We start from the raw sequence: 12,612 nt of genomic DNA, 5'->3' as shown, positions 1-12,612 counted from the left end.
TCCCCCAGCGACTGGCGCGTCACCTGCTGCCCCCTCCTGGCCACTCACGGTTTTGCAGTGACTGACAGAGGCTCTCTTAAGTCAGTGTCAGTAATTCCACCGGTAACCCCAGGGTTGGTGGTCCCAGGAAATATACATACACATGTTCTCTACATAACACCAGTGCCATGTTAACTGATGCTTTAATTTTTACCAACATGTTGGCTACCAAGCAGGATCTGGTTGCTGCTGCTGCTGCTGCTAAGTCGCTTCAGTCGTGTCCGACTCTGTGCGACCCCATAGACGGCGGCCCACCGGGCTCCCCCGTCCCTGGGATTCTCCAGGCAAGAACACTGGAGTGGGTTGCCATTTCCTTCTCCAATGCATGAAAGGGAAAAGTGAAAGTGAAGTCGCTCAGTCGTGTCCGACTCTCAGCGACCCCATGGTCTGCAGCCTACCAGGCTCCTCCGTCCATGGGATTTTCCAGGCAAGAGTACTGGAGTGGGGTGCCATTGCCTTCTCCAAGGATCTGATTAGTCTATGAGATTATTAGCACTAATCTGATTATTAGGAAGCTGAAGTTTTCTTTTTATGCCTGGTACTTGAGTGTCGCCTTCAGAGCTTTGCCAATTCAAGTCGTTTAGACAGAGCAAAAAGAAGGGTGGCTAGAGAGGGGCAAAGCCTCCGTTGGAGCTAAGCTGCCAAGGCAATTGTCTGGCCCTGCCATTCGCTGTCTGTGTGACTTTGAAGTTTCTTTATATCACTCACTGTACCTTAGCCTTCTCATTTACAAAAAGAAAAAACAGCAACTACTTCACAGATTAGTGAAGATTAAATGAATTAATACTTGCAGAACACTTAGGAGGGTGTCTGGCAAATAACAGACATGCAATAAATATTAGCTATTATATAGTAATAGATGTTATATTATTATACTGTATGTTATTATAGAATAATAGTATATTATTATACTTAATATGACTATTTCCAGTGATTTATGGGCTTCTCTGGTGGCTTAGATGGTAAAGCGTCTGACTGCAATGCGGGAGACCTGGGTTCGATTCCTGGGTCGGGAAGATCCCCTGGAGAAGGAAATGGCAATCCACTCCAGCACTCTTGCCTGGAAAATCCCATGGATGGAGGAGCCTGATAGGCTACAGTCTGTGGGGTCGCAAAGAGTTGGACATGACTGAGCGACTTCACTTCACTTCATGAATATTGTAAATATAATGATAAAAAACATAATTTACTAAAATTAGACTATACTGTCACTATTATTAGTTACTTGACGTGAATGAGTTTATGTGTTCTAGATATTCCTTTGTGAGTTTCAGCTATCACAAATATTTTCAGCAAATCTATCGTCTGTCTACTAATTTTGCTCAAGCATCTTTCCTTAAATAGATATTCTCAATTTTGTAGTTCAAACTGCTTGGGGCATATACTTTGGGAACTTTGAAACCTTGTTTAAGAAAACTTCTCCCTCTGCAGTCTCTCAGAATCATTCTATAGTTTCTTCTTACATATAAGTTTAGGTTGGGGATTGGAGTTTGTGGATTTTTCTGAATTAATCCATCACTCAGTCTCTCATTCCTTTGCTCGGTGCAATTGTATATAATGTCCTGGCGTGGACTTGGAATACAGAGAACATTGGTAGATAGTTTATCAGTTAGTGGGAGAAGCCAAGAACTAAATGATAATCCATTTTACACTAAATTCAATGAGTCGAATGGGTGCAGACAGAGAAGACTGGTGAGAAAGTTTTGTGCGGGAGGTGGGACTCAGACTGTGCCGGGAGGGAAGAGGGCATTACAGAGGCAGACCAGAGTGGGAGGTGTTTCAGGAGGAGGAAGCAATGGGGTGAGCAAGGTGTAGTGTAGAGGCGCAGTGAGAGGACGGGATGGACCAGTGAGGAGGAGCCTCGGACAGAAGCAGAAGACAAGCATTGGTGGAGATGTGGAGAGCTTTGAAAGCCAAGCAGAGGCATGGGATTTTGATGTGCTATACAATAGTAATCATCGTTTGTGTGTGTGCCAGGGAGGCGGGTGGGGAGGAGGGAGAAGAATGGGAGAGGAGTGCTAATCCTTTGACATCAGTATAGATGAGATGGTCTAGGGATAAACTAGGAAGAAGGGAAGGAAGGAGACAGGAGACGGTGGGATGACAGGCATCCAAAGAGTCTTCCTTGGCCGAGATGAGGACCACTCCCAGAAAGGGTCTGTATATGTGCTCAGTTGCATTCGACTCTGCCATGCCATTTACTGTAGCCCACCAGGCTGCTTTGTCTGTGGAATTTTCCAGGCAAGAATACCGGAGCCAGTGGTCATTTCCTACTCCAGGGGAATTTTCCTGACCCGGGATAGAACCCACATCTCTTATGCCTCCTGCATTGGCATGAGGGCTCTTTACCACTAGCACCATCTGCCCAGATAGTGTACCAGGGATTAAAGCACAAGGTCACAGGACATTTGAGGGAACAAAAGCAGGTGCTTGGAATTTGAAAAATTAATGGCAGAAGTGAGCACCCATGTTTCCAGGCCTGGGACTCAAGAAAGGGACCCCTTAGGATTGGGCTGCAGCAGGGTTTCAAGAGCTAAGACCTTGAGGGCAAGATCTTAGTCAACAGGGTCCAGTGCACAGTAACGGACACTTAGCAAGAGCTTGACAAAAGTTTAATGAATAGATGAACATGTGGACTTGGGAGCAGTAATTGAATCCTTGAAGAGAACGTCCCCTGGATTTTGGGCACACAGACCTGGGAGGGAAACTGATGCTCCCTGCCTCCATCCCACCCCAGCACCCACTAGAAGAAGCAAGAAAAATTAGTAAAGGTGACAGAGGAGGAACAGAGAGGTGGGAAAACAGGAAAATTAGTATCTTGGAATCTTGCAGAGAGTTTGGAGAAGTTTGGCGGCATTATCAGATGTCAGAAAAATTACCTAGTGGTCACTGGTGGAATTTTGGACAAGGACACTGAGCCTAATGATATTTATTACCAGGGGAGGGTGTGAGGGCATAGACCATCCCCAGGGGTGAATGGGTGTTACAGACCAGGCCTCCCTGCTCTGGTTTTTGTGGCATTAAAAGGCATCAGGAGGTGCCTCCCCAGGGCAAAGGGCAGACACACCCATGGTCATAGGGGATGGGGAATATGTCCATGACCTGGACCCAACCTATACAAATAAGGCAACTTGCGTGTTGGACCTGAGACCCCAGGGGACTGGGAATTAGCTAGATTTTAAGAAAACCTTGAAAGCTTCAAGGTACCTGGTCTACCTCTCAATTTGCATAAAATTAAAGGGTGTGTCTCAATTACCTTTTCAAAGGTAATCTTAAAGCATTCTTAAATGATAACCAATGAGCCACTTACTATGGATGGCATCTTAAAGCAATCTTATGTGTGCTAAATTGCTTTAGTCCTGCCTGACTCTTTGTGACCACTTGATATGGACTGTAACCCGCCAGGTTCCTCTGTCCATGGGATTTTCCAGGCAAGAATATTGGAGTGGGTTGCCATTTCCTCCTCCAGGGGGTCTTCCTGACCCAGAGATCAAACCCAGCTCCTATGTCTCCTGCATTGCAGGAGGATTCTTTATTGGCTGAGCCATAGGGGAAGCCCAAAGCAATCTTAAATGATAACCAGGGAGCCATTTACTATTGGTATGGAATATTAAGCTTATTCTAGCACACTGTATTCAGGAATTATATATATATATATATATATATATATATATATATATATAAAGTATCAAACCTGTGCTGTGTGCCTTGAGGAAGACTGCCCTGAACAACCAGGGTTCTTCTTGTCCTGACTCTGCATGATGGGGTCAAGAATGAATAGAACCACATGGCTCTGATTTCAAAGTTTGCAAGGAGGTCACTGGTCATAGTCTTCTCCACATAGCTACCAACATCTGGTGCCTTTTATCCGAGCCCTAAGGCGAGGCTACATCTTCCTGGGAAGACGGTAGTTACACCACCACCCAAGGAAACTGTGTGACCAGCTTATGTCCAAGGTCTGGCCCATGACGTTCATAAGGCCTTTAGTTAGGTTCCAAGTAAAAACCAGAAGGCAGCCTGGGCTCCTCTGAATAGAGTAGTAGAGTCCAAGCAGGGCAAATTAGTCTGTTTCCCAGGCTTTGAGGTGTTCATGAAGTTTGTATGACATAAAGCACAGAGTTTCAGTAATCTTTAAATTCATTGATTTCTTAAAATTGCTGCAGTTTCCCAAAGTTTTTTTTTTTTTCAATGGATCATGAGAATGGGTCATGGGGCCATGCTTGGATTTTCCTAAATAGTCTGAGTTTTGGCTTTTTTATGTGTAAAAAAGAGCTCAGAATTCTGAAACCGCATACTCCTTCTGTGGCAGCTTGTGGATGTGGGGGTCTGGCTCACTCAAAAGCTGTCCTGGCTTTGTCAGAAAGAGCTGGCCAAGGTGGAGGCAGTGTAACAGCATGGTACATGGAGCCTTCCCCATCCCAGGGGCCCGAGTGATGCTAAAATATTTTTCAAAATCCAAATTGCCAAAGTGCTTAGCCTTGCAAACTATATACATCACTCAATCTATATGTAGTATAAGCAGGACTTTCAGAAAGATATATGTTTAATAAGAACTACAAGCATCCTTATCTGACTTTTTGAAGGTTCTCTGTACTATCTGAAGGCCTGAATCCTACTGGGTCTGTAAGAGAAATCTTAAAAGATGAAGAAGAGGCTAGGCCATTTGTGGCGATCCAGATTCACTGGATGAGCCCCTGGAACAATCTTAGGTCAAGAATAGCTATTTCTTGGGATGTCCCCAGTGGTTCAGTGATTAAGACCCCACCTTCCAATGCAAGGAATGTGGGCTCGACCCCTGGTAGGGGAACTAAGATCCCATGTGCAAGGTGCAACTAAAAGTTTTTTAAAAATAATAAGCAAAACCTATTTAAAAAATAACAGCTATTTTTCTATTAACACTTAAACATTCACTAAGTGTCCAAGTCGGTAATCCACCATGAGACACAAAATCATGAACCACTAATACATACCAAATTTAAAAGTCAAGTAACATGCATTCTTGATCAGCTTATATTATGTACAATTACAGGGCAGAAAAGAATAAAAGGGTTTTGTTTTCAGAATTCTCTCCTATAAATGTCTAGTGAATTGACTTTTCTATATCATCTATTTTTGTATGTACCTACAAACATAAACATGTCCGAAAGAAAAGTGACCAAAAGATGAGGCTGGTGTGAGAAGAAACTGCTGAGTATGGAGGTCGTCAGATTTCTGTGATACACACTCTTTGCAGCCACAGTCAGCACAGGGCCTCCATCGGCAGCTGTTATTTGTGCTGTAGTGATTGCCGGGCAGCAAGGACCTCCAAGTGGCCAGCAATGACTGGGATGAAGGAGTGAGCAGAAGGGAGACGGGCTGTGAAGCACAACCCAGAGGAAGGAGCACATTTCTGCACAAATAACAACTCAACATCGACTGTTTCAAGTCATGCGTCCAAATGAAACAAGCTTTCCAAAACAAATGAGTCATCAGAAGGAATTAAGGTCATTGCTGGAGATTACCCAAGGTTTATTTGGAATGACACAGCACTGAAAACAGAATCATTACAGATGACTTGTGGTACAGCATACATCACCTATATCTTATTTTTGGACAATCGGTGAAGATGAGTTGCATAAATAGAAAGAGGTGGAAATTAGGAGCTTTTGGAAATAGTGTTCTTTGGGGGTTGATTTCAATGCCCCATCAGCTGGCCAATCTCAAAAAGGCAGAAATTAAGACAATCGAGCTGCTCATCCCAACTCACCTATCTCCAGCCACAGTGGCCATTCAGAGCGCCAGACTGCTTTCTCCAAAGAGGAGGCACCTCTGACGGGCTATGAGTCATTGCATCCTGAAAAATGCATTCCCAACACAGATACTGTCGACTCCTTTGGCAATGGGATGGCTGATTTTTGCCCAGAGGCAAAACTGCAACTGCAGTGCCAGACAGAATAAGAGCAGTGCATGAATCAATGACGCTTAAGAGACTAAGAGCTACAATGGAAAGGAGAGAGTGCAGCTATGTATATGTAGCCTTGTGCATACACATAGATTCAGAAGTGATGGGAACTAGCTCGTGTGACTGTGTGTCCATGGATATCTACAGAGAGGGAGGTGTGTTGGAAAAGAACAGTGACAACTTTTGCAGCAGTTTCGTTTTGAACACAGTAAACGTGAAAGGGAGAGCACGTGCTCACACCTGCGTAGGGGAATACGATAATCTCACATTACAGGGTAATTCATCATGTCTTCGGCAGGGCAGCCACTCAATACCACATACTTGGTGCAGAGAAATTAAGGTTCTGGTCTGGAGGAAGCTATTTTAGAATTGGTGGGAGGGGGTCGAGTACACGAGTCTCCACAGCTCGGACAAAGCACAAACAAACCTGGTAGCAAGAACATGGGAACCAGTGAGGACTCTTCCCTCAATTTACTTTTTGCTTTCTCTGACATTTGTTTGCACACATGCTCCACTGAGACAGCCTTCCAAGCTTTGTCTGGAATCGGTCTGTCAATCATTAAGAGTGTCATAGCAAAAGTGAACTCTTCAGGTTTCCACAAAGGTTTAAAAACCCAGTAATCAGGCTCTTTCTACAATATATTTGGCCCTAATCCAGGCGCCGGGTGAAATTCTCTGGAAAGAGGCCTTTGTAGGTGGCGAGGTCTCTGAACTGAAGCCAGTCTGATTCCTTCACTCCTACCAGCCAGCCTGCATCCTGCAAGACAAAGACAGGGCTTTTAGAGTCCAACTATAGTAATCCCCTTACATATGAACCTTCAGTTTACGAACTTTCAAAGATGAGAACGTGTGTTCCATCAACTTCAGGCGTGAGTAAAACTGCAGCTTGCCCTCTGTCTCCTACTGCTAACGATCCTTCAGCTCTACCATCTCCCACCTCCTCTCTCTCCTACAGTCAATACCTCTTTATGCTTGTTCACTCGATGCCAGCACCACTAGGCTAGCTGTTGTACTGTACTTACTGTACTTTTCAAGGTATCATGCTGTAAGATTTTAAATATTTTCTTTATATCTTGTTTGTTTTTTATGTATTGTGTGAAAAGTATTATGAATTTATTACACTACAATACTATACAGCCAATTATGTTAGTCAGGCACCTAGGTTAACTTTGTTGGACTTACAAACAACTTAGATTTAAGAATGTGCTCTTGGAATGGAACTGTTTATAGGTAGGGGACTTATTGTACTGGAAAAATCTACATTGCCAATGATTAATAAAATAATGGGTTTATTAAGTATTGTGGTCCTGTACAAGGATATCACAGTACCTGTAAACTTGTGTGCTGAGCTCAGGGATAAAGCTTGTCCCTAGTAAGTTGTCAGTTTAAGAAAAATAGAATAAAATGTGAAATTATTTATTTTATATATATAGTTAATTGAAGGTTAATGTTGCAGATGGTGACTGCAGTCATGAAATTAAAAGACGCCTGCTCCTTGAAAGAAAAGCTATGACAGACCTAAACAGCATATTAAGAAGCAGAGACAATACTTTGCCAACAAAGATCCATGTAGTAAAAGCTGTGGTTTTTCCAGTAGTCATGTATGGATGTGAGAGTTGGACCATAAATGAAGGTTGAGCACTGAAGAATTGATGCTTTTGAACTGTGGTGTTCGAGAAGACTCTTGAGAGTCCCTAGAACTGCAAGGAGATCAAACCAATCAATCCTAAAGGCAATCAGTCCTGAATACTTATTGGAGGGACTTATGCTGAAGTGATGCTCCAATACTTTGGCCACCTGATGCAAAGAGCCAACTCACTGCAAAAGACCTTGATGCTGGAAAAGACTGAAGGCAGGAGGAGAAAGGGACGACAGAGGATGAGATGGCTGGATGGCATCACTGACTCAATGGACATGAGTTTGAGCAAGCCGTGGGAGATGGTGAAGGACAGGGAAGCCTGGCGTGTTTGCAGTCCATGGGGTCGCAAAGAGTTGGCCCAACTGAGAGACTGAACAACAACAAATGTTAATATTATAATTTTGTACAAAGTGTAGTTAATTGATGCTAACTGGATTGTAACAAATTCTTAAAGAAGAGGAAAGAATTAATTTATGCAAAGAGAGGGACACCGTGTGAAAACATCATGCACAGGACCATTTCCCGTCCTGTGGATCACAGTGAAAGAAAGGCTTAGAGACCCCTGGGTTGGAATATAGTGCTGAGAAGACCATACGAGGTCTTCTACTTCAGCCTCAACCACTTGCTTATAAGGAAGAACTCTGTCTGCCCACTCACACATGTAACTGAAATAAACCACCATATACAGGACTTAATCAGACACCAACAGCTTGATACGTGTTGCCTGGTATCACCATTGTGTTTGTTGCCACTGTTCTTTTTTGAGTTTATATAAATGACAGAGCAGTTTGACGTCATGACATTTGTGCTGGAAATAGTCATAGTCTTTGTAAATTATTCCTTATAAACATTTGTCTATCGTATAGGTGTGCCCTCACAAAAATGAAGACAGTTAGCCACAGACAATTTAAAGAACCCGTCTGTGCATGGCCACAGCGTATGGTAGATGAAATGTGAAATGAGAAATGGAGGCTGACATCTGCCTTCAGCCTTCCGGAGACAAGCAGAGTCTACGTGGGGAAAGCTGAGCTGAAGGAACAATTTCAAACATACAGATCATAGGATGTGAAACCAGTGGGAAATGACTGTCTTTATTATGTTAACCAATACAGGAAAAAGATCCCACTTAAAATGAAGGATAGCCAGATTTCATCGGAACCAATCCCCAGTATAGTTCAAGTACATCAGATAAAATGAGGTCTCATAAAATTAAATAAAGGAGCTGAATACATTTCCTTTGATATAATCTAAGACCATAAATTGAGGCTGCTATACGGACAAGAAATATAAGCATTTAGACAGGCCAATTTTTGATGACAGAAAAAAAAGTAACAGAAAAAATGATTTGATAAAATAACTGATAATATCCTAGCTGATGAGGAAAAGTGTCCTCTATAAAATTATGATATTATATATGTGAAGGACAAAGGTATACTTAGAGTAAAAGATGATAACTAAATATTTTCTAAACCTCTGGTAAACATACAAAAGGTCATATTTTCCCCTTAAGTGTCTACATTTGACTTTATTTACAGTGAGTGAAAAATCCAATGAAGCCAAGTGGAGTCATGGGTTTTAAAATAGTTTCAATAAAGACAAACATAAAAGGCTGGCATAAACCCATAATCAAGATATATTCCAACTCATAGATTTTGAAATGCAACTTATAAAGTGAAGCATCATAGTTAATATCAATCTTTAGCTGAGAAAAATATAGAAAAGTAAATTTTAAATGCTTAAAATATGTGGTAGACTGAAGATTTCCAGTTTTGGTTGTGGCAAAATAGCTGGTATCCAACAAACACTATTGCATAGAACACAACTATATTTATAGTTGTAGATACATGTGCATACATAAATGGAACTATTTTTATATAAAAATGACTGCTACAAAATATAAGTTTATATATTAGAGGGCTTCCCTGGAGGCTCAGATGGTAAAGAATCTGCCTGTAATGCAGGAGACCTGCGTTTGATCTCTGGGTTGAGAAAGTCCCCTGGAGGAGGGCATGGCAACCCACTCCAGTATTCTTGCCTGGAAAATTCTATGGACAGAGGAGCCTGGTGGGCTACAGTCCATAGGGTTGCAGAGAGTTGGACATGAGTCAAGTGACTTAGCAGGTATACATATCAACTCTGTGAAGGCATTGAAAATGAACAAAAGCAGGCAGACATTGAAAGTGAACATGTTAGTTGCTCAGTCATGTCTGATTCTTTGCAACCCCATGGACTGCAGCCCACCTGGCTCTTCTGTCCATGGAATTCTCCAGGCAAGAATACTGGAATGGGTTGCCATGCCCTTCTCCAGGCAATCTTGCCAACCCAGGGGTAGAACTTGGGTCTCCTACATTGCAGGCAGATTCTTTACCATTTATGAGCCACCAGTGCAGAAATTGGGTGATATTTAACCCCTGAAACCACACTGGGTTAGAGCTGTTAACAAGGTTTTTCCTGAGGGTTAACCTCAGTCTGTGTGATGCAGGGCATTCAGAGGATAGAGTTTACGGTTGCCAGAGGAGCTGTACTTTTATGGAGAATATCTTGAAAGAGGGGAGTACAGAGAGGGAACCTCAAATATACAGAAAACTTCTTTCCTGGAATCCTGAGCTGCAACCCAAGCTGTAAATGCATAAGGGCTTCTCTAGGAGCCTGGGGGAAAAGAACGGCAGGAAGGCAACAACAGCTAAGTAGAAATTTCAGCACTGGCAGTGCAGAGGAGGCAGAATTTTAAGTTCAGATCCCACAAAGCTAGTGGGCTTGATAATTCTTCAGGATTTCTACTGAAATCCCAAAGGAGAATGTCTGAGAGGTAGAGACATCTCTCAGGACTAAGAACTTAGCCTGAGAGTAAAAAAACTAAAACAAACTTCCATGAATTCAAGGTATTTATCTACTCATTTAAATGCCTGTTAAAAAGAAACAATTTTCAGAGGTAGAAGACAGAATTGAGACTCTACAATGCAACATCCACTGTGTCCAGTATCATATTTTTTTAATTATAGGAAAATATGACCCAAAGATAAAAAGCAACAGAAATGTGTCCTGAGATGACCCGGCTTTTGGAATTCACAGTAAGAACTATAAAGCAGCTATTATAAATAGGTTCAAGTACTTAAGCCAAAGTACACTGCCTCCCTGGTGGCTCAGATGTTAAAGAATCCTCCTGCAATGAAGGAGACCCAAGTTTGATCCTAGGGTCAGGAAGATCCTCTGAAGAAGGGAATGGCAACCCTCTCCAATACTCTTGCCTGGAGAATTCTATGGACAGAAGAGACTGGCGGGTTATAGTTCATGGGGCTACAGAGTCAGACACCACTGAGCAACTGAGCATTCATGGAGCAACTCAGAAGGTAGAAACATCTTCAGGAAGTCACTGAGCCCACCTGACCCTCAGGAGAAACCAGTAGAGCCTGTGGTACTTTCTGCCCTTATCCTTTACCTGGTCAGCTTCCGAATCTGAGGGCACCACCAACACCACATCACCCCTTTGTAAGGTAAGTTCATCAGAATTTGCTGCCTCGAAATCGTGCAGTGTTTCCACCTGCAAAAGATTGTAAAAGAACTGATTCATTTTAGAAAGAAAAGAAGATATAAAAGCAAAGTCTTTCAGCCAGATTATCAGCAGGCACTCTTAGAAGCATCTCTAAACTGGATAAAAAAAGATGAAGATACGAGTCAAGCCCAAAATGGCAACCCACTGCAGTATTCTTGCCTGGAAAATCCCATGGACGGAGGAGCCTGGCAGGCTACAGTCCACGGAGTCTCAAAGAGTCAGACACGACTCAGTGACTTCACTTTCTTTTCTTTTTCTAGGGACTCTAACAACAAAGGAAATTCTAATCTCTGTTTACTTAAAAATATCTGAGTTATACAGGCAGACACTGAGGCCATCTGAATGTACTATATATTTAGTAAAGTAATGCCTTTTTCCAAAGCTAAAATTTAGTGCATTAATTAAATTTTAATTTCTCACATTTTTGTTAGAGAGTTCTATTTTATTATCACCAATGCTTTGTTACTATTTGTTTATTTTTTAACCTAAAGATGCCTAGTGAAAAGTTCCTCTGTAAAACAATTAATAATTGGGAAAACCATCACTTGTATGTTATATGGAAAGTACTATCTAATTAAACCCTGTGATCAATTTCTTAAATAAACTTCCTTCCCTATCTTACCTTTAAACCATGACAATCTGTTTCCTTTCTCTCTTTTTCTGGTTTTTAATGGAAATATATTTGACATGTAACATTGTATCATTTAAGGTATATACCATGTTAATTTAATACATTTACATATGGTAACATGATGGCCACTGTAGTACTATCTAGCACCTGAGTAAGTTACATAATTATCATTTCTTTTTAGTGGTGGGGTTGAATTCTAGTTTCTTAGCCCTTTTGATGATAATAACACAACGGTATCATTCACCATGGATTAGATACCTAGGGCTACTTTACTACCAGCTTAAACATCTGTCTTAGCCCACCACTCTTCTTTCCCCCTTTTTAAAAGATTTCCTTAAATTTTGATTACTGAAAATTTTTAAGAAGCAGGAGAGTACTAAAATGAACCCTGGTGGACTCATTGCCCAGCCTGGATAACTATTTAATCAAGGCTAGTTTTCTCTCTCCTGTGTCCCTGACCTCTTTCCCAGAGCCAAGACTAAACAACTGGCTTTTATTTATTTATTTATTTTTAATTTTATTTTATTTTTAAACTTTACAATATTGTATTAGTTTTGCCAAATATCGAAATGAATCCACCACAGGTATACCCACGTTCCCCATCCTGAACCCTCCTCCCTCGTCCCTCCCCTACCCTCCCTCTGGGTCGTCCCAGTGCACCAGCCCCAAGCATCCAGTACCGTGCATCGAACCTGGACTGGCGACTCGTTTCATACATGATATTATGCATGTTTCAATGCTATTCTCCCAAATCTCCCCCCCTCCCCCTTCTCCCACAGAGTCCATAAGACTGATCTATACATCGGTGT

General features: G+C 42.0%; 1 protein-coding gene and 1 long non-coding RNA gene across 6 annotated transcripts in view; one reads left to right on the top strand and one right to left on the bottom strand.

Moving 5' to 3' along the window:
* Positions 1-12,612, top strand: part of LOC139182748 (uncharacterized) — a 98,071-nt gene that overhangs the window by 41,920 nt on the left and 43,539 nt on the right. The window contains exons 6-7 of one of the 5 annotated variants that reach the window (XR_011566290.1): positions 5,187-6,849; positions 7,437-9,366. The exons of 3 other annotated variants lie outside the window; for them this stretch is intronic. This is a non-coding gene — a long non-coding RNA (uncharacterized lncRNA). Of the gene's footprint in view, positions 1-5,186; positions 6,850-7,436; positions 9,367-12,612 lie in introns of those variants that run through there. One more of the 5 variants, XR_011566286.1, reaches the window with a different exon arrangement.
* AMPH (amphiphysin) overlaps positions 5,518-12,612 on the bottom strand; it is a 212,675-nt gene continuing 205,580 nt past the window's right edge. Inside the window, exons 20-21 of the mRNA XM_070788056.1 lie at positions 11,059-11,160; positions 5,518-6,737 (exon numbers count right to left, since the gene is read on the bottom strand). Coding sequence (XP_070644157.1) covers positions 6,630-6,737; positions 11,059-11,160 — 210 coding nt within the window. The 3' untranslated portion in view covers positions 5,518-6,629. The remainder of the gene's footprint in view (positions 6,738-11,058; positions 11,161-12,612) is intronic.

This window comes from Bos indicus, chromosome 4 (assembly GCF_029378745.1).
Source record: "Bos indicus isolate NIAB-ARS_2022 breed Sahiwal x Tharparkar chromosome 4, NIAB-ARS_B.indTharparkar_mat_pri_1.0, whole genome shotgun sequence".
Classification (NCBI taxonomy): domain Eukaryota; kingdom Metazoa; phylum Chordata; class Mammalia; order Artiodactyla; family Bovidae; genus Bos; species Bos indicus.
The sequence above is the reverse complement of the archived record's forward strand: the minus strand, read 5'-3'. Positions and strand labels throughout refer to the sequence as shown.